The sequence below is a fragment of the Oncorhynchus kisutch genome, linkage group LG9 (assembly GCF_002021735.2).
Source record: "Oncorhynchus kisutch isolate 150728-3 linkage group LG9, Okis_V2, whole genome shotgun sequence".
Classification (NCBI taxonomy): domain Eukaryota; kingdom Metazoa; phylum Chordata; class Actinopteri; order Salmoniformes; family Salmonidae; genus Oncorhynchus; species Oncorhynchus kisutch.
This window is the reverse complement of record NC_034182.2, coordinates 46011165-46037807: the sequence shown is the minus strand read 5'-3', so window position 1 is coordinate 46037807 and position 26643 is coordinate 46011165. Positions and strand designations below refer to the sequence as shown.

The 26643-nt window shown below is 44.2% G+C and overlaps 1 protein-coding gene across 1 annotated transcript; it reads left to right on the top strand.

Annotated features, from left to right (window-relative positions):
* Positions 1 to 1001: 1001 nt before the first annotated feature.
* On the top strand, positions 1002 to 25811 carry gp1ba (glycoprotein Ib platelet subunit alpha). The gene is made up of 5 exons (XM_031832706.1): positions 1002 to 1109; positions 2867 to 3043; positions 16670 to 16957; positions 17459 to 17644; positions 21305 to 25811. The coding sequence occupies exons 2-5, from the start codon at positions 2885 to 2887 to the stop codon at positions 23051 to 23053; spliced, it is 2382 nt and encodes a 793-aa protein (XP_031688566.1). The 5' UTR covers positions 1002 to 1109; positions 2867 to 2884; the 3' UTR covers positions 23054 to 25811.
* Positions 25812 to 26643: the final 832 nt, after the last annotated feature.

Sequence of the window (26643 nt, the reverse complement as noted above, 5' to 3'; positions counted from 1 at the left end):
TGTGTTGTGTGTTAGGGACAGTGTGTTATGGTTGGGGACAGTGTGTTATGGTTGGGGACAGTGTGTTATGGTTAGGGACAGTGTGTTAGGGCCAGTGTGTTATGGTTAGGGACAGTGTGTTAGGGTTGGGGACAGTGTGTTAGGGTTGGGGACAGTGTGTTAGGGTTGGGGACAGTGTGTTAGGGTTGGGGACAGTGTGTTATGGTTAGGGACAGTGTGTTAGGGTTGGGGACAGTGTGTTAGGGTTGGGGACAGTGTGTTATGGTTAGGGACAGTGTGTTAGGGTTGGGGACATTGTGTTGTGGTTAGGGACAGTGTGTTAGGGACAGTGTGTTAGGGTTGGGGACAGTGTGTTAGGGTTGGGGACAGTGTGTTAGGGTTGGGGACAGTGTGTTGTGTGTTAGGGACAGTGTGTTATGGTTAGGGACAGTGTGTTATGGTTGGGGACAGTGTGTTGTGTGTTAGGGACAGTGTGTTATGGTTAGGGACAGTGTGTTAATGTTGGGGACAGTGTGTTGTGGTTAGGGACAGTGTGTTAGGGACAGTGTGTTAGGGTTGAGGACAGTGTGTTAGGGTTGGGGACAGTGTGTGAGCACAGAATTAAATGTATGTGGTGTGTAATGATACAAGTGTGTCAAAGCATAAGTATATTTTTTTTAATATAATGTAGGGTCTTTTTGGAGTGAAATGAAGAGAATATCCAATCAACTATCAGGCAGCTTTCCTGTCAGACATATCTCTTCCTGTCTGTCATTCATAGAGAGACCACGGGTCTTCACACACAGCACACACACATACACACAATAGACAGCACACACACATGCACACACACATACACGCAATACACAGCACACACACATACACACACATACACACAATACACAACACGTACACACACACAGACACAGAAACAGGAAACAGCAAACACACAGCACACACACACACACACCCAGCATGCACACACACCCAGCATGCACACACACCCAGCACACAGACACAGACACACACCCAGCACACACCCAGACAGTTGGGTATATCTTCAGCCAGCTATAGTGTTTGTGTTAGACTCTGGACCAGCTGCAGATTGAAGTCTAAGGAGGAGCAACACGGTAAATCTCTATTATAAATAACCTGGTAATATGGTAGAAACATTCATCTCTGTTGTAAATGACCTGGTAATATGGTAGAAACATTCATCTCTGTTGTAAATGACCTGGTAATATGGTAGAAACATTCATCTCTGTTGTAAATGACCTGGTAATATGGTAGAAACATTCATCTCTGTTGTAAATGACCTGGTAATATGGTAGAAACATTCATCTCTGTTGTAAATGACCTGGTAATATGGTAGAAACATCAGTCTCTGTTGTAAATGACCTGGTAATATGGTAGAAACATATCAACATGAAGTGTGTCCCAAATGTCCAACTATTCCCTATATATTGACTGTAAATATAATATAATATATAATATAATATAATATAAATATATAAATATACAAATATATATATATAATAATATAATAATAATAATAATAATATACAAAAGTACAATCGTGACCAAATGTTTTGAGAATGAAACAATTATTAATTTCCACATAGTTTGCTGCTTCAGTGTCTTTAGATATCTTTGTCAGATGTTACTATGGATACTGAAGTATAATTACAAGCATTTCATAAGTGTCAAAGGCTTTTATTGACAATCACATGAAGTTCATGCAAAGAGTCAATATTTGCAGTGTTGACCGTCTTTTTCAAGACCTCTGCAATCCACCCTGGCATGCTGTCAATTAGCTTCTGGGCCACACCCTGATGGCAGCCCATTCTTGAATAATCAATGCTTGGAATTTGTCAGAATTTGTGGGTTTTTGTTTGCCCACCCGCCTCTTGAGGATTGACCAACGTTCTCAATGGGATTAAGGTCTGGAGAGTTTCCTGGTCAAGGACCCAAAATATCGATGTTTTGTTCCCCGAGCCACTTAGTTTTCACTTATGCCTTGTCACTTTTGCCTTATGGCAAATTATTCCATCATGCTGGAAAAGGCACTGTTCATCACCAAACTGTTCCTGGATGGTTGGGAGAAGTTGCTCTCGGAGGATGTGTTGGTACCATCCTCCAAAAGTCTTCTCCTCACTGTGCGTGCAGATGCACTTACATCTGCCTACTGCCATTCCTGAGCAAGCTGTGTCCTGGGGGTGCCCCAATCCCGCAGCTGAATCAACTTTAGGAGACGGTCCTGGTGCTTGCTGGACTTTCTTGGGCACCCTGAAGCCTTCTTCACAACAATTGAACCGCTCTCCTTGAAGTTCTTGATGATCCGATAAATGGTTGATTTAGGTGCAGTCTTACTGGCAGCAATATCCTTGCCTGTGAAGCCCTTTTTGATCAAAGCAATGATGACGGCACATGTTTCCTTGCAGGTAACCATGATTGACAGAGGAAGAAAAATGTTTCCAAGCACCACCCTCCTTTTGAAGTTTCCAGTCTGTTATTCAAACTCAATCAGCATAACAGACTGATCTCCAGCCTTGTCCTCGTCAACACTCACACCTGTGTTAACGAGAGAATCACTGACATGATGTCAGCTGGTCCTTTTGTGGCAGGGATGAAATGCAGTGGAAATGTTTTTGGGGGATTCAGTTAGTTTGCATGGCAAAGAGGGACTTTGCAATTCAGCTGATCACTCTTCATAACATTCTGGAGTATATGCAAATTGCCATCATGCAAACTGAGGCAGCAGATTTTGTGAAAATTAATATTTGTGTCATTCTCAAAACTTTTGGCCACGAATGTATAGCCACTATGGGTCCCGGTAGGGAACTACATATGGGTGGCATAATGATTCTCTCACCTGTTTCTCCTCTAGGTTTTTCAGTCCGTCCGCATGGCACTCGTCTTCCTCCTCCTCTTCCTCCCCCTCTCTCACCACTCCAATGCCATGACTGGTTGCCATAGTGACCGTGACAAAGACCACCGCCCCCGGGTCAACTGCACAGCAACCAACCTTAGTGACGTCCCCGCCAGCATCGACACAACAACCAAGGTACTGCTATACATCTCTATAACAACAGAACAAAATTCATCTAAACTCACCTGAACTCAATAGTTATTCTGGCTTTAACCAAGATTTCAGAAGTTGTCTGGACCGCTGAATAGGTTCTCAGTCCAATGATTGTAAAAGAAAGTTCAGGACAATACTCTCCTCTCCTCTTTACTCTACAAGTAGAGTAGAATGGAAGCTAAGATTTAAAGTTAGTTTTTTCTACATGTAAGAGGTAGGATATACGTAGCTGTTTATGGTTTTTCTCAGATCAGTCTTGAGAGGTTGAGTGACCACCAGCGCCCAACACATTTAACCTACTACTTAGTAGTAGTGGCACCTTTCCTAACAGTAGGGGGTGAAAGGTTCAGAATAACCCACTGTATACAGCCCCTCATAGTGTCTGGTTAATAGCATAGCTCCCCACCTGGTAAACAGCCCTAAGACAGGTTAGGCCCCCTACCCCAAGACCGTGGTAATGACAAGACAGTTCTGCTTGAAAATAATGAAAATACATTGTCAGTTTTAGGCAACAACACAACAAGCACAATTTCACAGTTTACAGAATAGCCTACTGTAACCTACTTCATGTGTAGCCTAGCTTGAAGACAACCAATAGCCTACTGTAACCTACTTCATGTGTAGCCTAGCTTGAAGACAACCAATAGCCTACTGTAACCTACTTCATGTGTAGCCTAGCTTGAAGACAACCAATAGCCTACTGTAACCTACTTCATGTGCAGCCTAGCTTGAAGACAACCAATAGCCTACTGTAACCTACTTCATGTGTAGCCTAGCTTGAAGACAACCAATAGCCTACTGTAACCAACTTCATGTGTAGCCTAGCTTGAAGACAACCAATAGCCTACTGTAACCTACTTCATGTGTAGCCTAGCTTGAAGACAACCAATAGCCTACTGTAACCTACTTCATGTGTAGCCTAGCTTGAAGACAACCAATAGCCTACTGTAACCTACTTCATGTGTAGCCTAGCTTGAAGACAACCAATAGCCTACTGTAACCTACTTCATGTGTAGCCTAGCTTGAAGACAACCAATAGCCTACTGTAACCTACTTCATGTGTAGCCTAGCTTGAAGACAACCAATAGCCTACTGTAACCTACTTCATGTGTAGCCTAGCTTGAAGACAACCAATAGCCTACGGTAACCTACTTCATGTGTAGCCTAGCTTGAAGACAACCAATAGCCTACTGTAACCTACTTCATGTGTAGCCTAGCTTGAAGACAACCAATAGCCTACTGTAACCTACTTCATGTGTAGCCTAGCTTGAAGACAACCAATAGCCTACTGTAACCTACTTCATGTGTAGCCTAGCTTGAAGACAACCAATAGCCTACTGTAACCTACTTCATGTGTAGCCTAGCTTGAAGACAACCAATAGCCTACTGTAACCTACTTCATGTGTAGCCTAGCTTGAAGACAACCAATAGCCTACTGTAACCTACTTCATGTGTAGCCTAGCTTGAAGACAACCAATAGCCTACGGTAACCTACTTCATGTGTAGCCTAGCTTGAAGACAACCAATAGCCTACTGTAACCTACTTCATGTGTAGCCTAGCTTGAAGACAACCAATAGCCTACTGTAACCTACTTCATGTGTAGCCTAGCTTGAAGACAACCAATAGCCTACTGTAACCTACTTCATGTGTAGCCTAGCTTGAAGACAACCAATAGCCTACTGTAACCTACTTCATGTGTAGCCTAGCTTGAAGACAACCAATAGCAACCCAACCTAGCAGTCTTACAGCATTTATATATATGATATCATCCCAATAACAAGCAAAAAGAATGTTCATGTAGTCTGTATGAGAGCTGTCAGGGACTCAAATAAAACAAGTAGTCTGCGACGTTGTCACAGTAATTTTCTTCACCTTTGAATGACTAATTAGGCCTAAATGTCCATTATTAACAGTGTCCCTTCTCATCTGTGCCCTGCTATGTAATGTCAAACAACTGAAAAGGTCTACAACTTCAGATGTCTTCTTCTTTCAGGAAGGAATCAGCAAGTCCAATTACTTCACTGGAAACGTTTATAACTAAAACACTTAAATTCACAGCTCTCTTTTGATGTTGGTAACAATTCTTTGATGTCCATCACTCTGGCAGAAGACAGCTGGCACCACTCCGGGCTGGTAGCTAAATCAAATCAAATGTTATTGGTCACATACACATGTCGGATCTGTTCTGTCCTAGCAAGCTTGGTAGCCTGAACTTAGCAGTCAGTCCTTAAATAAAGGTGAAATAAATAAATATAAATTAAATATCAAGTAAAATATATCTGTATATCTGTATACATGGTTAGCAGATGTTAATGTGAGTGTAGCGAAATGCTTGTGCTTCTAGTTCCCACCATGCACTAATATCTAACATGTTTTCTAACTATTTCACAACTACCTTTTACACACAAGTGTAAAGGAATGAATAAGAATATGTGCATATAAATATATGGATAGGCGATGTCCGAACGGCATAGGCAAGATGCAGTAGATGGTATAGAGTACAGTATATACATATGAGATGAGTAATGTAGGATATGGAAACATTATATAAAGTGTCATTGTTTAAAGTGACTAGTGATACATTTATTAAATCCAATTTTTAATGATTAAAGTGGCTAGAGATTTGAGTCAGTATGTTGGCAGCAGCCACTCAATGTTAGTGATGGCTGTTTAACAGTCTGATGGCCTTGAGATAGAAGCTGTTTTTCAGTCTCTCGGTCCCAGCTTTGATGCACCTGTACTGACCTCGCCTTCTGGATGATAGCTGAGTGAACAGGCAGTGGCTCGGGTGGTTGATGTCCTTGATGATCTTTTTGGCCTTCCTGTGACATCGGGTGGTGTAGGTGTCCTGGGAGGGCAGGTAGTTTGCCCCCGGTGATGCGTTGTGCAGACCTCACTACCCTCTGGAGAGCCTTACGGTTGTGGGTGGAGCAGTTGCCATACCAGGCGGTGATACAGCCCGACAGGATTCTCTCGATTGTGCATCTGTAAAAGTGAGTGTTGTGTGAGTGTTTTTGGAGACAAGCCAAATTTCTTCAGCCTCCTGAGGTTGAAGAGGCGCTGTTGCGCCTTCTTCACCACGCTATCTGTGTGGGTGGACCATTTCAGTTTGTCCGTGATGTGTACGCCGAGGAACTTAAAACTTTCCACCTTCTCCGCTACTGTCCTCCTTCTCCACTACTGTACCGTCAATATGGATAGGGGGGTGCTCCCTCTGCGGTTTCCTAAAGTCCATGATCATCTCCTTTGTTTTGTTGACATTGAGTGTGAGGTTATTTTCCTGACACCACACTCCGAGGGCCCTCACCTCTTCCCTGTAGGCCGTCTCGTCGCTGTTGGTAATCAAGCCTACCACTGTAATGTCATCTGCAAACTTGATGATTGAGTTGGAGGAGTGCATGCACTCAGTCATGGGTGAACAGGGAGTACAGGAGAGGGCTGAGAACGCACCCTTTTGGGGCCCCGGTGTTGAGGATCAGCAGGGTGGAGATGTTGTTTCCTACCCTCACCACCTGGGGGCGGCCCGTCAGGAAGTCCAGGACCCAGTTGCACAGGGCGGAGTCGAGACCCAGGGTCTCGAGCTTAACGACGACTTTGGAGGGTACTATGGTGTTAAATGCTGAGCTGTCGTCTTTCTCCAATGATACTCCGACATAAATTACTTTCTGAATTTGGCTCCTCTCTACTTGTTATCTTTCACTAACTCTCTCCTCCTTTTGCATCACACTCACTCGCGCCTCCTCTTTCCAGAACCTCTCCTCCTCTTTCCAGAATCTCTTTCCAGAACCTCTCCTCCTTTTTCCAGAACCTCTCCTCCTCTTTCCAGAATCTATTTCCAGAACCTCTCCTCCTCTTTCCAGAATCTCTTTCCAGAACCTCTCCTCCTTTTTCCAGAACCTCTTTCCAGAACCTCTCCTTCCTTTTTCCAGAACCTCTCCTCCTCTTTCCAGAATCTCTTTCCAGAACCTCTCCTCCTTTTTCCAGAACCTCTTTCCAGAACCTCTCCTCCTTTTTCCAGAACCTCTCCTCCTCTTTCCAGAATCTATTTCCAGAACCTCTCCTCCTTTTTCCAGAACCTCTTTCCAGAACCTCTCCTTCCTTTTTCCAGAACCTCTCCTTCCTTTTTCCAGAACCTCTCCTCCTTTTTCCAGAATCTCTCCCCTCTTTCCAGAACCTCTCCATCCTCTTTCCAGGCTGCAACATCACCTGGCTCATAGAAACTCATGTAAACTCAGCAAAAAAAGAAACCTTTTCAGGACCCTGTCTATCAAAGATAAATCGTATGAATCCAAAGAACTTCACAATCTTCATTGTAAAGGGTTTAAACACTGTTTCCCAAGCTTGTTCAATGAACCATAAGCAATTAATGAACATGCACCTGTGGAATGGTCGTTAAGACACTAACAGCTTACAGACGGTAGGCAATTAAAGGTCACAGTTATGAAAACTTAGGACACTAAAAAGGCCTTTCTACTGACTTTGAAAAACACCAAAAGAAAGATGCCCAGGGTCCCTGCTCATCTGCGTGAACATGCCTTAGGCATCTTCCAGACTCACATTAAGCATCTCCAATCCAAAATTAAATCTAGAATCGGTTCCCTATTTCGCAACAAAGCATCCTTCTCTCATGCTGCCAAACATACCCTCGTAAAACTGACCATCCTACCGATCCTCGACTTGGGTGATGTCATCTATAAAATATCCTCCAACACTCTACTCAACCAATTGGATGCAGCCTATCACAGTGCCATCCGTTTTGTCACCAAAGCCCCATTAAATTACCCACCACTGCGACCTGTACGCTCTCGTTGGCTGGCCATCGCTTCATACTTGTTGCCAAACCCACTGGCTCCAGGTCATCTACAAGTCTCTGCTAGGTAAAGCCCCACCTTATCTCAGCTCACTGGGCACCATAGCAGCACCCACCCGTAGCACTCCAGCAGGTATATCTCACTGGTCACCCAAAACCAGTTCCTCATTTGGCTGCATTTCCTTCCAGTTCTCTAATGACTGGAACGAACTGCATAAACCACTGAAGCTGAAGTCCCATATCTCCCTCACTAACTTGAACCTTTCTAGCGCAGGGGTTCCCTCGACAACATTCCGCTGAAAAGGCAGTGCGTGAAATTCAAAAATATTCTTTAGAAATATGTAACTCTCACACATTAACAAGTCCAATACAGCAAATGAAAGGTAAGCATCTTGTTAATCTACCCATCGTGTTCGATTTCAAAAATGCTTTACAGCTAAAGCACAACATATGATTATGTTAGATCACCGCCAAGTCGAAAACACACAGCCATTTTTCCAGCCAAATATAGGAGTCACAAAAAAGCAGAAATATAGATAAAATGAATCACTAACCTTTGATGATGTTCAGATGTTCAGATAGGCTGAGAGAGGCTGGACTGAGGGCATCACAGACATCACCGTCAACAATGTCGCCTATGGGCACAAACCCACCGTCGCTGGACCAGACAGGACTGGCAAAAAGTGCTCTTCACTGCCAAGTCGCGGTCTTGTCTCACCAGGGGTGATGGTCAGAATCACATTTATCGTCAAAGGAATGAGCGTTACACCGAGGCCTGTACTCTGGAGCGGGATCGATTTGGAGGTGGAGGGTCCGTCATGGTCTGGGACGGTGTATCACAGCATCATCAGACTGAGCTTGTTGTCATTGCAGGCAATCTCAATGCTGTGCGTTACAGGGAAGACCTCCTCCTCCCTCATGTGGTACCCTTCCTGCAGGCTCATCCTGACATGACCCTCCAGCATGACAATGCCACTAGCCATACTGCTCGTTCTGTGCGCGATTTCCTGCAAGACAGGAATGTCAGTGTTATGCCATGGCCAGCGAAGAGCCTGGATCTCAATCCCATTGAGCATGTCTGGTACCTGTTGGATCGGAGGGTGAGGGCTAGGGCCATTCCCCCCAGAAATTTCTGGGAACTTGCAGGTGCCTTGGTGGAAGAGTGGGGTAACATCTCACAGCAAGAACTGGCAAATCTGGTGCAGTCCATGAGGAGGAGATGCACTGCAGTACTTAATGCAGCACCAGATACTGACTGTTACTTTTGATTTTGACCAACCCCCTTTCTTCAGGGACACATTATTCTGTTGGTGTTAGTCACATGTCTGTGGAACTTGTTCAGTTTATGTCTCAGTTGTTCAATCTTGTCATGTGCACACAAATATTTACACATGTTAAGTTTGCTGAAAATAAACGCAGAGGACAGTGAAGACGTTTCTTTTTTTGCTGAGTTTAGATATACGTAGTTCGTTACAGACAGATAGAGTTTAGTAGTCTTGGAAAGTCCCTGAACAGATATTATTTATCAAAGTGCAGCTGCTACTTAAACCTTTGGATTCCATCTACCATAGCCCTTTGTTTTGTTACAGGTGACACTGCATCCTGTATCAAAAGGTTGGACTTCGCTAAAGACCCGTAGATCGCTACTTGACTCCCTTTTTGTTCACACAAGACCCCACTTCATAAACGTCCATCTTATCTAACTTTGCTGTTGAAGTATAGACACCTGAATTGCCTAACCCGTTCACAGGATTGGTGAACTCTTGAGGTTCCTAGGGTCTCCACCGAGCTATGTAATTCTGTTTTTAGTTTTAATCCAACGTAATGCTGGAACAAAAATTCTAAATAAATGTCATCTTGATGTTCTGGTGCCGTTCAGCCAGTATAAAGTATTGATTGGGGACCATGTAACTGATGTTCTGGTGCCGTTCAGCCAGTATAAAGTATTGATTGGGGACCATGTAACTGATGTTCTGGTGCCGTTGGGGCGGTATAAAGTATTGATCGGGGTCTATGTAACTGATGTTCTGGTGCCGTTGGGGCGGTATAAAGTATTGATCGGGGTCTATGTAACTGATGTTCTGGTGCCGTTGGGGCGGTATAAAGTATTGATCGGGGTCTATGTAACTGATGTTCTGGTGCCATTGGGGCGGTATAAAGTATTGATCGGGGTCTATGTAACTGATGTTCTGGTGCCGTTCAGCCAGTATAAAGTATTGATTGGGGACCATGTAACTGATGTTCTGGTGCCGTTGGGGCGGTATAAAGTATTGATCGGGGTCTATGTAAATAATGTTCTGGTGCTGTTGGGGCGGTATAAAGTATTGATCGGGGTCTATGTAACTGATGTTCTGGTGCCGTTGGGGCGGAATAAAGTATTGATCGGGGTCTATGTAACTGATGTTCTGGTGCCGTTCAGACAGTATAAAGTATTGATTGGGGACCATGTAACTGATGTTCTGGTACCGTTCAGACAGTATAAAGTATTGATCGGGGACTATGTAAATAATGTTCTGGTGCCGTTGGGGCGGTATAAAGTATTGATCGGGGTCTATGTAACTGATGTTCTGGTGCCGTTCAGACAGTATAAAGTATTGATTGGGGACCATGTAACTGATGTTCTGGTGCCGTTCAGACAGTATAAAGTATTGATCGGGGACTATGTAAATAATGTTCTGGTGCCGTTGGGGCAGTATAAAGTATTGAGTTTGAGTTTGAGTTTATTTTTATTTTTACAGGGACAGTGCACATTAATCAACATTTCAGTAAAAGTGCCGGTTTTAGCCAACCGGCTAATTTTCAACCGCAGTCCCTGGGCAGGTTATTAAAAACAATTACAATATAGACAATAGCAACATAGAACAAGCAAGACATAGCAACATAGGACAAGCAAGACATAGCATACAGACAGAGCAACATAGGACAAGCAAGACGTAGCATACAGACAGAGCAGCATAAAACAAAAAGCAGCAAGACAAAATTCATAAAAGCAACAGTGTTTCCACACCTCACAAGCTACAGACAACAGACAACATGGAGAGCGGCAACATCGGGGACTGATCGGGGACTATGTAAATAATGTTCTGGTGCCGTTCAGCCAGTATAAAGTATTGATCGTGGACCATGTAACTGATGTTCTGGTGCCGTTCAGCCAGTATAAAGTATTGATTGGGGACCATGTAACTGATGTTCTGGTGCCGTTCAGCCAGTATAAAGTATTGATCGTGGACCATGTAACTGATGTTCTGGTGCCGTTCAGCCAGTATAAAGTATTGATCGTGGACCATGTAACTGATGTTCTGGTGCCGTTCAGCCAGTATAAAGTATTGATCGGGGTCTATGTAACTGATGTTCTGGTGCCGTTCAGCCAGTATAAAGTATTGATTGGGGACCATGTAACTGATGTTCTGGTGCCGTTCAGCCAGTATAAAGTATTGATCGTGGACCATGTAACTGATGTTCTGGTGCCGTTCAGCCAGTATAAAGTATTGATTGGGGACCATGTAACTGATGTTCTGGTGCTGTTCAGCCAGTATAAAGTATTGATCGTGGACCATGTAACTGATGTTCTGGTGCCGTTCAGCCAGTATAAAGTATTGATCGTGGACCATGTAACTGATGTTCTGGTGCCATTCAGCCAGTATAAAGTATTGATCGGGGTCTATGTAACTGATGTTCTGGTGCCGTTCAGCCAGTATAAAGTATTGATTGGGGACCATGTAACTGATGTTCTGGTGCCGTTCAGCCAGTATAAAGTATTGATTGGGGATTATTATTTGTGGAGGAATGTAACTGATGTTCTGGTGCCGTTCAGCCAGTATAAAGTATTGATCGGGGACCATGTAACTGATGTTCTGGTGCCGTTCAGCCAGTATAAAGTATTGATTGGGGATTATTATTTGTGAAGGAATGTAACTGATGTTCTGGTGCCGTTCAGCCAGTATAAAGTATTGATCGTGGACCATGTAACTGATGTTCTGGTGCCGTTCAGCCAGTATAAAGTATTGATCGGGGTCTATGTAACTGATGTTCTGGTGCCGTTCAGCCAGTATAAAGTATTGATCGTGGACCATGTAACTGATGTTCTGGTGCCGTTCAGCCAGTATAAAGTATTGATCGGGGTCTATGTAACTGATGTTCTGGTGCCGTTCAGCCAGTATAAAGTATTGATTGGGGACCATGTAACTGATGTTCTGGTGCCGTTCAGCCAGTATAAAGTATTGATCGTGGACCATGTAACTGATGTTCTGGTGCCGTTCAGCCAGTATAAAGTATTGATTGGGGACCATGTAACTGATGTTCTGGTGCTGTTCAGCCAGTATAAAGTATTGATCGTGGACCATGTAACTGATGTTCTGGTGCCGTTCAGCCAGTATAAAGTATTGATCGTGGACCATGTAACTGATGTTCTGGTGCCATTCAGCCAGTATAAAGTATTGATCGGGGTCTATGTAACTGATGTTCTGGTGCCGTTCAGCCAGTATAAAGTATTGATTGGGGACCATGTAACTGATGTTCTGGTGCCGTTCAGCCAGTATAAAGTATTGATTGGGGATTATTATTTGTGGAGGAATGTAACTGATGTTCTGGTGCCGTTCAGCCAGTATAAAGTATTGATCGGGGACCATGTAACTGATGTTCTGGTGCCGTTCAGCCAGTATAAAGTATTGATTGGGGATTATTATTTGTGAAGGAATGTAACTGATGTTCTGGTGCCGTTCAGCCAGTATAAAGTATTGATCGTGGACCATGTAACTGATGTTCTGGTGCCGTTCAGCCAGTATAAAGTATTGATTGGGGATTATTATTTGTGGAGGAATGTAACTGATTTTCTGGTGCCGTTCAGCCAGTATAAAGTATTGATCGTGGACCATGTAACTGATGTTCTGGTGCCGTTCAGCCAGTATAAAGTATTGATCGGGGTCTATGTAACTGATGTTCTGGTGCCGTTCAGCCAGTATAAAGTATTGATCGTGGACCATGTAACTGATGTTCTGGTGCCGTTCAGCCAGTATAAAGTATTGATTGGGGATTATTATTTGTGGAGGAATGTAACTGATTTTCTGGTGCCGTTCAGCCAGTATAAAGTATTGATCGGGGATTATTATTTGTGGAGGAATGTAACTGATTTTCTGGGTGATTTGTGGTGTTTTATTTGTGCTTCCCTTGACTATGTTTCTGTATCTTAACGTGTATATATATATTTTTTGGGGGGGGTATAATGTGTATACTGTATACTTTTGGGGGGTATAATGTGTATATTTGTAACAATGCCGGCGGAGAAGAAGGCTGCCGTTTTATTGTCCCCAACGAATTGTTTTTTTTCTGTTGTTTGTAACTTTTTGAAAATGATTTTGTACATAATGTTGCCGCTATCATATCTTATAACCAAAATAACTTCTGTCCATCAGGACTGTGATTACTCACCGCGGACTGTCACGTAACGAGTCTGACGAGCCCGACGCGAATGATATACTGCTTTCTCGGGAACAGGCTCAGATTCCCGTGATTTGGGTGAAGTGGAGGTGGAGAAAATTGGGCCAGAGGGCGAGCTGCCTTCTGAGAATTCGTAGATGATTGAGTAAACCCCCACTTCCTTCCATTCTGCAAGCAAACGTTCCGTCTTTGGATAATTAAATCGATGACCTACACAGAAGATTAAACTACCAATGGGACATTCAAAACTATAATATCTTACACTTCATGGAGTTGTGGCTGAACGACGACACTGTCAACATACAGCTGTCTGGTTATAAGCTGCACCGGCAGGATAGAACAGCGGCATCTGGTAAGACAAGGGGCGGTGGACTATGTATTTTTGTAAATAACAGCTGGTGCATGATATCTAAGGAAGTCTTGAGCTATTGCTCACCTGAGGTAGAGTATCTCATGATAACCTGTAGATCACACTATCTACCTAGAGAGTTGTCATCTGTATTTTTCGTAGCTGTTTTACATACCATCACAGACTGAGGCTGGCACTAAGACAGCATTGAATGAGCTGTATTCCACCATAAGCAAACATTCACCCAGAGGCGGCACTCCAAGTAGCCGGACTCTTTAAAGCAGGGAAACTTAAATCCGTTTTTTCAAACGGATTTACCACAACCCGATGCTGGCACCAAGGCCACACTCAATGAGCTGCATAAGGCCATAAGCAAACAGGGGACTTTAATGCAGGGAAACCTTAAATCCATTTGACCTAATTTCTACTAGCATGTTAAATGTGCAACCAGAGGGAAAAAAAACTCTGAACCACCTTTACTCCACACACAGAGACGCATACAAAGCTCTCCCTAGCCCTCCATTTGGCAAATCTGACCATAATTCTATCCTCCTCATTCCTGCTTACTTGCACAAATTAAACGGAGGAAGCAGTTGCTAAGTGGTCAGATGAAGCAGATGCTAAGCTACAGGACTGTTTTGCTAGCACAGACTAGAATATGTTCCGGGATCCCTCTGATGGCATTAAGGAGTACATCACTTCAGTCATTGGCTTCATCAATAAGTGTATCGATGACGTCATCCCCACAGTGAGCGTACGTACATACCCCAACCAGAAGCCATGGATTACAGGCAACATCCCCACTGAGCTAAAGGCTAGAGCTTCTGTTTTCAAGGAGTGGAACTCTAACCCGGAAGCTTATAAGAAATCCAGCTATGAACTCTGACAAACCATCAAATAGGCAAAGCATCAATACAGGACTAAGATTGAATCATACTACACCAGCTCGTCAGATGTGGCAGGGCTTGCAAATCCATATCCACATTACAGACAAGAAAGGGAAGAACAGCTGAGAGCTGCCCACTGACACAAGCCTACCAGACAAGCTAAACTACTTCTCTGCTCGCATCGAGGTAAATAACACTAAAACATGCATGAGAGCACCAGCTGTTCCGGAAGACTGTGTGATCACGCTCTCCGCAGCTGATGTGAGTAGGACTTATAAACAGGTCAACATTCACAAGGCCGCAGGTCCAGACGGATTACCAGGACCTGTACTGCGAGCATGCGCTGACCATCTGGCAAGTGTCTTCACTGACATTTTCAACCTCTCCCTGTCCGAGTCTGTAATACTAACATGTTTTAAGCAGACCACCATAGTGCCTGTGCTCAATAACACTAAGGTAACCTGCCTAAATGACTACCGACCCGTAGCACTCACATCTGTAGCCATGAAGTGCTTTGAAAGTCTGGTCATGGACCACATCAACACCATTATCCCAGAAATACTTAATACACTCTAATTTGCATACCGACCCAACAGATCCACAGATGACGCAATCTCTACTGCACTCCACACTGCTCTATAGGGAGCCTATAGGGAGGAGGTCAGAGACCTGGCCATGTGGTGCCAGGACAACACTGTCTCCTTCAACATGATCAAGACAAAGGAGATGATTGTGGAGTACAAGAAAAAGAGGACCGAGCATGCCCCCATTCTCATCGACAGGGCAGCAGTGGAGCAGGTTGAGAGCTTCAAGTTCCTTGGTGTCCACATCACCAACAAACTATCATGGTCCGAGGAAACAGTGTGCACTGCACCCGGACCGCCACAGGAGTCGCTGGTGTGCGATGAGACAAGGATATCCCTACTGGCCAAACCCTCCCTAACCCAGACGACGCTAGGCCAATTGTGCGTTGCCCCACGGACCTCCTGGTCGCGGCCGGTTACGACAGAGCCTGGGCATGAGCCCAGAGTCTCTGGTGGCACAGCTGGCACTGCAGTACAGTGCCCTTAACCACTGTGCCACCCGGGAGGCCCCTATAGCCTCCACATTGACTCTGTACCGTAACACCCTGTATATAGCCTCCACATTGACTCTGTACCGTAACACCCTGTATATAACCTCCACATTGACTCTGTACCGTAACACCCTGTATAGATCCTCCACATTGTTATTTTACTTCTGCTCTTCAATTAATTGTTACTTTTTATTTCTTATTCTTATGTCTTTTTTAAAACTGCGTTGTTTGTTGGGGGCTCGTAACTAAGCATTTCACTGTAAGGTCTACTACAACTCTTGTATTCAGCGCATGTGACTAATAAAATTTGATTTGGTATATACAGGGCATATTTATATTGTATATACAGGGTATTTGTATTGTATGTACAGGGTGTATTTGTGTTGTATATACAGGGTGTGTTTATATTGTATATACAGGGTGTGTTTATATTGTATATACAGGGTGTGTTTATATTGTATATACAGGGTGTGTTTATATTGTATATACAGGGTGTGTTTATATTGTATATACAGGGTGTGTTTATATTGTATATACAGGGTGTGTTTATATTGTATATACAGGGTGTGTTTATATTGTATATACAGGGTGTGTTTATATTGTATATACAGGGTGTGTTTATATTGTATATACAGGGTGTGTTTATATTGTATATACAGGGTGTGTTTATATTGTATATACAGGGTGTGTTTATATTGTATATACAGGGTGTGTTTATATTGTATATACAGGGTGTGTTTATATTGTATATACAGGGTGTGTTTATATTGTATATACAGGGTGTGTTTATATTGTATATACAGAGCATATTTATATTGTATATACAGGGTGTGTTTATATTGTATATACAGGGTGTATTTATATTGTATATACAGGGTGTGTTTATATTGTATATACAGGGTGTATTTGTGTTGTATATACAGGGCATATTTATATTATATACTATACTATACTACATTATCATTTCTCATCTACTATACTACATTATCATCATATCTCCTCTACTCTACTCTACTATACTACATTGTCATCTTCTCTCCTGTGTTCTAGGTGCTGATCTTCACCCAGAACCAGTTCTCCAGTCTAACCTGGTCCTCCTATAGTCACTTCCCAGAGCTCTATGAGATAGATCTGAGCCACAACGCAGTTCCAGAGGTTCCCCTGTCCCCCGGCCCGATTCTCCCCACTCTAGGGGTTCTACGCCTGGTAGGGAACCGCATTAGAACCCTGCCCCCTCACTCCTTCAGGGCCACGCCGGGCCTGCTAGAACTCTATCTGGACCAGAACATTCTGGAGACACTAGACGACCTGTCCTTCTCTGGGCTCAGGCTGCTACAGGTCAGTATGCCACTTAATTAGTTGATTTGTTTATTGGTTAATTGTTTGGTTACCTGATTAGCTAGTTAGTTAGCTAGTCAGTACATGTTTTAGTTAGCTAATCAGTTAGTTAGTTAGCTAGTCAGTAAGGTAGCTAGCTAGTTAGTTACCTAGTCAGTTAGTTATCTAGTTAGCTAGCCATTAATTATCTAGTTAGTTAGTTAGTTAGTTAGTTAGTTAGCTAGTCAGTTATCTAGTCAGTTAGTTAGTTACCTAGATAGTTAGTTAGTCAGTTAGTTAGTTAGCTAGTCAGTAAGTTAGCTAGTTAGTTAGCTTGTCAGTCAGTTAGTTATTTAGCTAGTCAGTTAGTCAGTTGGTTTGTTAGTAAGTTAGCTAGTTAGTTAGCTAGCTAGTGAGTCAGTTAGTCAGTTAGCTAGTCAGTTAGTTATTTAGCTAGTTAGCTAGTCAGTCAGCTAGTTGGTTAGCTAGTAAGTCAATTAACACCCATGTTGTTTGTTCTAGATCCTGGAACTTTCTCAGAACCGTATCTCTGTTCTGCCCCCTCTGATGTTTCGTTCCCTCCCGGCCATCGAAACCTTGGTTCTAGAGCAGAACCACATCAGAACCATGCCTGACCAGTGGTTCTCTGCCAAACCTGAAGTTCCCTACACCTACCTGTCGCAGAACCCCTGGGCCTGCTTCTGTAAGGTACATTCTCTAGTCTAGAACACTGTGAGGTATGTTCTCTAGTCTAGAACCCTGTAAGGTATGTTCTCTAGTCTATAACCCTGTGAGGTATGTTCTCTAGTCTAGAACCCTGTAAGGTACGTTCTCTAGTCTCGAACCCTGTAAGGTATGTTCTCTTGTCAAGAACCCTGTGGGGTAAGTTCTCTAGTCTAGAACCCTTCAAATACATGATCTAGTCTAGAAACCCTGTAAGGTATGCTCTCTAGTCTAGAGCCCTGTAAAATACATGATCTAGTCTAGTCTAGAAACCCATATTACATGTTTTATTTATTTTTAATTCACCTTTATTTAACCAGGTAGGCTAGTTGAGAACACCTTTATTTAACCAGGTAGGCTAGTTGAGAACACCTTTATTTAACCAGGTAGGCTAGTTGAGAACACCTTTATTTAACCAGGTAGGCTGGTTGAGAACACCTTTATTTAACCAGGTAGGCCAGTTGAGAACACCTTTATTTAACCAGGTAGGCCAGTTGAGAACACCTTTATTTAACCAGGTAGGCTAGTTGAGAACACCTTTATTTAACCAGGTAGGCTAGTTGAGAACACCTTTATTTAACCAGGTAGGCTAGTTGAGAACACCTTTATTTAACCAGGTAGGCTAGTTGAGAACACCTTTATTTAACCAGGTAGGCTAGTTGAGAACACCTTTATTTAACCAGGTAGGCTAGTTGAGAACACCTTTATTTAACCAGGTAGGCTAGTTGAGAACACCTTTATTTAACCAGGTAGGCCAGTTGAGAACACCTTTATTTAACCAGGTAGGCTAGTTGAGAACACCTTTATTTAACCAGGTAGGCCAGTTGAGAACACCTTTATTTAACCAGGTAGGCCAGTTGAGAACACCTTTATTTAACCAGGTAGGCCAGTTGAGAACACCTTTATTTAACCAGGTAGGCCAGTTGAGAACACCTTTATTTAACCAGGTAGGCTAGTTGAGAACACCTTTATTTAACCAGGTAGGCTAGTTGAGAATAAGTTCTCATTTACAACAGTGACCTGGCCAAGATAAAGCAAAGCAGTGCGACACAAACAACAACACATAACATATATTATGTTCTCTAGTCTAGAACCCTGTAAGGTACGTTCTATAGTCTAGAACCCTGTAAGGTATATTCCCTCATCAAGAAGCTTGTAAAGTACGTTCTCTAGTCTAGAACCCTATAAGGTATGATCTCTGTTCTAGTCTAGAACCCTGTAAGGTATGTTTGTAAGTCTAGTCTAGAACCCTGTAAGGTATGTTCTGTAGTCAAGAACCCTGTGCGGTACAATCTCTAATCTAGAACACTGTAAGTCATGTTCGTTAGTCTAGTCTAGAACTCTGTAAGGTATGTTCACTAGTCTAGAACCCTGTAAGGTATGTTCGTTAGTCTAGAACTCTGTAAGGTATGTTCTCTAGTCTAGAACCCTGTAAGGTATGTTCTATAGCCTAGTCTAGAGCCCTGTAAGGTATGTTCTTTAGCCTAGTCTAGACACTTGTAAGGTATTTTCTCTAGTCTAGAACTTTGCAAGGTATGTTCTCTAGTGTAGAACCATGTAAGGTAAGTTCCATAGTGTAGAACCATGTAAGGTAAATTCTCTAATCTAGAACCCTGTGTCATGTCTTTGGCTATGCCGGATTACGTGATATGACATGCTGTTCTATAAAATAATTTATCTGTAATTAATATTACCTGATTAAGCTACTCAGGTAAATAATTAACTAGAAAGTCGGGGCAAAATGAAAGAATGTTTATAGAGCTGTTATCTTCCGAATAAACTTTTAAAGACCTGGTAATATTTTACATCAATAGCAGTCAATATTTAATTGTCACCTTATTTAGTCCCATCTGAAAGTTGTAAATTCTTGGTTGTCTTCATGAACCCTGGCTAACAAGTTGAATCAGCAATACAAATTTGGTTTAATTATTTATTTACTAAATACCTAAATAATCACACAGAATGGATCATGCATTGATTACAAATTATGTCATAAAGAAAATGTCCCTGGTGGACGGAGCCGACATGACGGCTGGTTACACAAAGGAAAGGGGGTTGGGTTTGAGTGAAAAAGCGGGAAGACTGAGGAACAAAAAGGGAGAAGCTATGCTATCGTAAATACAGTATCTTTTGCATTCTAAATTTCCGCCCATTTGAAAACGGAAAATGCAATAAATATTTACTCTGAGCTGGGCTTTGATCGGTTGTTCGTAGATGGGAAGCCGGGTTGTCCAGCATGGATCTCTGGTCCTCTGAAGACTGTCTAGTGGTGAACTGGAGCGTGGTAGAATGGATACTCTGTCCGTCCTCTCCTAGCCCACGTTTAGAGGGCAGAGGGGGGAGCATTTCTTTAGTGAATAAGAGTTTAAAGTTCATACCAAGTTGCCATACTTTAAGGTCATGCTATATTCTGTCTGGTATAGTCAAAATTCTTCCTTTCGGCGTGTTGACCGTCATCTTCACGTTGAAATTCGATGCTGATTTCGTTAGGTTATCTGAGCCCTTTTAACGTAGGACCATCGCCCTAACGTACTCGGGAACAGGTTTATTCTGAGCCCTTTTAACGTAGGACCATCGCCCTAATGTACTCGGGAACAGGTTTATTCTGAGCCCTTTTAATGTAGGACCGTCGCCCTAACGTACTCGGGAACAGGTTTATTCTGAGCCCTTTTAATGTAGGACCGTCGCCCTAACGTACTCGGGAACAGGTTTATTCTGAGCCCTTTTAATGTAGGACCGTTGCCCTAACGTCCTCGGAACAGAACGTTACATTTTCATCAAGGGGTTTATATAGGATTGGGAGAGAGGGCTGTGTGTCATAGTTTACAACCCATGTCTGTTCACTTGGGCCTCTGAGTGAGCAGAGTGGTGTTCTTCTGACAAACCGTTCTCTTATTAAGAAGCTAAAAATTACATTTAATCTTTTCACAAATAGTTTCATATTTAAACATTTAAATTGCATAACAATTCCATGTGAATCTGATAACTAGAAAGTGTAGACTTTCCAAGATACATTTTATGTCGTCCTATCAACAGTAACCATGTCTTAGACGTCAACTGAACTGACATCATATTCATTAAGTCCCAACGCATATTTTCAACTGGTTGGATTACTGAAATATGGTTCCGTTTCCCATCTTTTGATGTCACCAGACTCTCTATGTTAACAAAGGGATTTTCAATAGTTATATCGTTAGAGTAGAGAGAGAGAGAAAGGGGAAAGTTATTTGTGGGGGTCATAAACCTCCCCCCTCAGACCAACATCATGACAACTGTAAGGAATGTTATCTATTCTAGTCTAGAACCCTGTAAGGAATGTTATCTAGTCTAGTCTAGAACCCTGTAAGGTACATTATCTAGTCTAGAACCATGTAAGTTCTCTAGTCTAGAGCCCTGTAAGAAATGTTGTCTAGTCTAGAACCCTGTATGTAATGTTATCTAGTCTAGTCTAGAACTCTGTAAGGTACGTTATCTAGTCTAGAACCCTGTAAGGTGTGTTCTCTATTCTAGTCTAGAACCCTGTAAGTTATGTTATCTAGTCTAGTCTAGAACCCTGTAAGGTATGTTCTCTATTCTATTCTATTCCAGAACCATGTAAGGTACGTTCTCTAGGTGTTTTTAAATAAAGTTGTATTGTATTTGAAGGTGGGTTACCTGAAGAAACACCTTGATGATCAGGGCTTCAACGTGTACACGAGGGATGGAATAATCATCACTCCGGATGAAGAGAGTGTTACCTGTGCCACACCTCCCTCCCTGGCCGGCCGACCAATCGTGGGGCTGGAGGATGAGGAGTACTGCTCACCTGGTGCCAAACCTGATGGCCCCCCTGGAGACTCTGAACCTCAACCTACCCCTACACTACCCCCCACCACCACTATGCCACCAACTACAGGAGCCACAACCACAGTTCCTACTACCTTCCCCACCACTACTACTCCTGCTACCACTACTACTGTGGTACCCACTACTCCTGCTACCACTACTACTACTGTGGTACCCACTACTCCTGCTACTACTACTGCTACTGTGGTACCCACTACTCCTGCTACCACTACTACTCCTACTACCACTACTACTCCTACTACCACTACTACTGCTACTACTACTGTGGTACCCACTACTACCACCACAGCTACCCTGAAACCCACCACCCCTCCTCTACACCCTACCGACCCCACCCACCTGCCCCTCCTGCTGAATGAATCAGTCACAGGATCTTCCAGACTCTCACCACACCCCACCATGACCACAACCGTCACACCTAGAGCCCCATCTCAACCACCTAGGACCCCAACTCAACCACCTAGGACCCTACCTAGGACCCCAACTCAACCCCCTAGAACCCCAACTCAACCCCCTAGAACCCCAACTCAACCCCCTAGGACCCCAACTCAACCACCTAGGACCCCAACTCAACCCCCACTACCTAGAACCCAGACCCTGACCGCCCCAGTGACCACAGTCAGACAGGTTGGAGGTTCAGATCCCTGGGGGGATCAGCTGGGACGGGGGGGTGGTAGTGCGGCAGGAGGCAGAGCTGTGTTCTGCTGGTGGCTGTTTGCAGGGTGTGTTTTGTTGTGTGTTCTGTCTGGGGGGTGGGTGTGTGTGAGCGGCCTATGGCTATGGAGGATGTATAGGACTGTCTATAGGCCTCTACTGAACAGGGGGAGGGGTGGGGGAGGGAGTGGAGTCCGGCTGCTCAGGTTCAAATGCCACGAGGGGGGAGACAAGGGGGAGGTCAATGGGGAGAACGGGGGAGTCAAAGCCATATCCCTGCCTCTAGGAGGGGGGGGTGGAGGAGGGGGGGTACAGGCCGTCTATCGCTCTGTTCTATTCATCTCTAGAGAGGAGGGAGAAGGAGAGGGGGAGGAGGCAGATATGGAGGAGGGAGAGAGTGTGATTGAGATGTTGGACTCAGCAATAAAAGGGACAGCTGTGGGGATGTCACTAAAAAACAGGAGGGAGGGAAAAGAAGAAGAAAGTGAGGGAGGAATAGTGGGAGGGGTGGAGAGGAAGGATGTGTATAGGAAGAGTCTCTACAGAGTGTACAGTAGGGAGGAGAAGATAGAGGGATTGAGGGATGTAGAGGAGAGCTGGCAGACAGAGGAAGGAGGGAGGAAGGGAGGTAGAGAGAGAGGAGGAGGAGGGAGAGAGGCTAAGAAGCGATACAGTTTGGTTCTGAGGGAGGAGAGTGTAGAGGGGATGAGAGGGAGGGAGAGAGAGAGTCAGGAGAAGGAATGGGTAGTGGGAGGATGGGAGATGTCTGGGGGAGAGAGGAGGGAGGAGAGGGGGAACGGAGAGGGAGACTGGTGGTCTCTCTTACCCAGCATGCCTTGGTGCAACCCCCCACCTGACCCCCACCCTAACCCCCCACCTGAGAGGCACACCTGAAGGATGTCATCACACCAAATCCTCTCTAGGTTTCTTCCTAGGTTCCTGCTTTGTGGGAAGCTTTTCCTAACTACACTTCTTCTGTCTCTGCACTGCTTGCTCTTTGGGTTTTAGGCTGGGTATCTATGAAGCACTCTGATGATGTAAAATGGGCTTAGAGTGACCTTTACCATCCTGTCAGCTCTGTCCCAGTGTAGAGTGACCTTTACCATCCTGTCAGCTCTGTCCCAGTGTAGAGTGACCTTTACCATCCTGTCAGCTCTGTCCCAGTGTAGGGTGACCTTTACCATCCTGTCAGCTCTGTCCCAGTGTAGAGTGACCTTTACCATCCTGTCAGCTCTGTCCCAGTGTAGAGTGACCTTTACCATCCTGTCAGCTCTGTCCCAGTGTAGAGTGACCTTTACCATCCTGTCAGCTCTGTCCCAGTGTAGAGTGACCTTTACCATCCTGTCAGCTCTATCCCAGTGTAGAGTGACCTTTACTCCTGTCAGCTCTGTCCCAGTGTAGGGTGACCTTTACCATCCTGTCAGCTCTGTCCCAGTGTAGAGTGACCTTTACTCCTGTCAGCTCTGTCCCAGTGTAGAGTGACCTTTACCATCCTGTCAGCTCTGTCCCAGTGTAGAGTGACCTTTACCATCCTGTCAGCTCTGTCCCAGTGTAGAGTGACCTTTACTCCTGTCAGCTCTGTCCCAGTGTAGAGTGACCTTTACCATCCTGTCAGCTCTGTCCCAGTGTAGAGTGACCTTTACCATCCTGTCAGCTCTGTCCCAGTGTAGAGTGACCTTTACCATCCTGTCAGCTCTGTCCCAGTGTAGAGTGACCTTTACCACCCTGTCAGCTCTGTCCCATTGTAGAGTGACCTTTACCATCCTGTCAGCTCTGTCCCAGTGTAGAGTGACCTTTACCATCCTGTCAGCTCTGTCCCAGTGTAGAGTGACCTTTACTCCTGTCAGCTCTGTCCCAGTGTAGAGTGACCTTTACCATCCTGTCAGCTCTGTCCCAGTGTAGAGTGACCTTTACCATCCTGTCAGCTCTGTCCCAGTGTAGAGTGACCTTTACCATCCTGTCAGCTCTGTCCCAGTGTAGAGTGACCTTTACCATGCTGTCAGCTCTGTCCCAGTGTAGAGTGACCTTTACTCCTGTCAGCTCTGTCCCAGTGTAGAGTGACCTTTACCATCCTGTCAGCTCTGTCCCAGTGTAGAGTGACCTTTACCATCCTGTCAGCTCTGTCCCAGTGTAGAGTGACCTTTACTCCTGTCAGCTCTGTCCCAGTGTAGAGTGACCTTTACCATCCTGTCAGCTCTGTCCCAGTGTAGAGTGACCTTTACCATCCTGTCAGCTCTGTCCCAGTGTAGAGTGACCTTTACCATCCTGTCAGCTCTGTCCCAGTGTAGAGTGACCTTTACCATCCTGTCAGCTCTGTCCCAGTGTAGAGTGACCTTTACCATCCTGTCAGCTCAGTCCCAGTGTAAGAGTAACCTTTACCATCCTGTCAACTCTGTCCCAGTGTAGAGTGACCTTTACCATCCTGTCAGCTCTGTCCCAGTGTAGAGTGACCTTTACCATCCTGTCAGCTCTGTCCCAGTGTAGAGTGACCTTTACCATCCTGTCAGCTCTGTCCCAGTGTAGAGTGACCTTTACCATCCTGTCAGCTCTGTCCCAGTGTAGAGTGACCTTTACTCCTGTCAGCTCTGTCCCAGTGTAGAGTGACCTTTACCATCCTGTCAGCTCTGTCCCAGTGTAGAGTGACCTTTACCATCCTGTCAGCTCTGTCCCAGTGTAGAGTGACCTTTACCATCCTGTCAGCTCTGTCCCAGTGTAGAGTGACCTTCACCATCCTGTCAGCTCTGTCCCAGTGTAGAGTGACCTTTACTCCTGTCAGCTCTGTCCCAGTGTAGAGTGACCTTTACCATCCTGTCAGCTCTGTCCCAGTGTAGGGTGACCTTTACCATCCTGTCAGCTCTGTCCCAGTGTAGAGTGACCTATTACCATCCTGTCAGCTCTGTCCCAGTGTAGAGTGACCTTTACCATCCTGTCAGCTCTGTCCCAGTGTAGAGTGACCTTTACTCCTGTCAGCTCTGTCCCAGTGTAGAGTGACCTTTACCATCCTGTCAGCTCTGTCCCAGTGTAGAGTGACCTTTACTCCTGTCAGCTCTGTCCCAGTGTAGAGTGACCTTTACCATCCTGTCAGCTCTGTCCCAGTGTAGAGTGACCTTTACCATCCTGTCAGCTCTGTCCCAGTGTAGAGTGACCTTTACCATCCTGTCAGCTCTGTCCCAGTGTAGAGTGACCTTTACCATCCTGTCAGCTCTGTCCCAGTGTAGAGTGACCTTTACCATCCTGTCAGCTCTGTCCCAGTGTAGAGTGACCTTTACCATACTGTCAGCTCTGTCCCAGTGTAGAGTGACCTTTACCATCCTGTCAGCTCTGTCCCAGTGTAGAGTGACCTTTACCATCCTGTCAGCTCTGTCCCAGTGTAGAGTGACCTTTACCATCCTGTCAGCTCAGTCCCAGTGTAAGAGTAACCTTTACCATCCTGTCAACTCTGTCCCAGTGTAGGGTGACCTTTACCTTGGCTTTAAATTTCAATCTCGCTATAGCACAAATATTTGGAGCCAGGATTGTTTCTAGGCCTTCATCAATGACCTGGGACCTGTTGGCATGTAACCACTCTATATTCTTAAATATTGTTTGGTTTAAATATGTTAACACAACCTGTTATGCTTTATGTAAATAATAAACATCTATGTCACAAAAACTTGTTCAAGACCTATATATATATATATACAGAACATCTCAAACAAAGGAAAAGAGCTGACACAGGCTGTTCCTTCTCAGCGAACACACAGAAGCAAAACTTATTTCCAAAACAACTTGAATGAAATGTGCTTTTTTTAAATTAGAAATCTGAAGAGCTTTACAAAGACATGCTGCATCACTGAGCCTGGTCTTACTAACATAACTGGAGCATGTGTCGGTTCTGCGGTGTGTGTTCTGTGTGTGTTCTGTGGAGTGTGTAGTGTGTTTCTGATGCCGCACTCCATCACTATCCTTGGTCAAATGGCCCTTACACAGCCTGGAGGTGTGTTTTGGGTCATTGTCCTGTATTTACCTTTATTTAACCAGGTAGGCCAGTTGAGAACAAGTTCTCATTTACAACTGCAACCTGGCCAAGATAAAGCAAAGCAGTGCAAAACTGAGTTGAACATGGAATAAACAAACGTACAGTCAATAACACAATAGAAAAGTTGATATACAGTGTGAAAATTAAATAAGATTAGGGAGGTAAGGCAATAAATTGGACATGGTGGCGAAATAATTACAATTTAGCATTAACACTGGAGTGATAGATGTACAGAAGATGAATGTGCAAGTAGAGATACTGGGGTGCAAAGGAGCCAAAAATTATAATAACAATATGGGGATGAAGTAGTTGGATGGGCTATTTACAGATGCAATGATCTGTAAACTGCTTTGACAGCTGATGCTTAAAGTTAGTGAGGAAGATATGAATCTCCAGCTTCAGTGATTTTTGTAATTTGTTCCAGTCATTGGCAGCAGAGAACTGGAAGGAAGGGCGGCCAAAGGGG

Coding starts and splice junctions, on each gene's coding strand:
- gp1ba (XM_031832706.1), top strand. CDS start 2,885: ATGGCACTCGTCTTCCTCCTCCTCTTCCTCCCCCTCTCTCACCACTCC. Junction 16,958..17,458: donor CTGGGCTCAGGCTGCTACAG/GTCAGTATGCCA, acceptor TGTTTGTTCTAG/ATCCTGGAACTTTCTCAGAA. Junction 17,645..21,304: donor CCTGGGCCTGCTTCTGTAAG/GTACATTCTCTA, acceptor TTGTATTTGAAG/GTGGGTTACCTGAAGAAACA.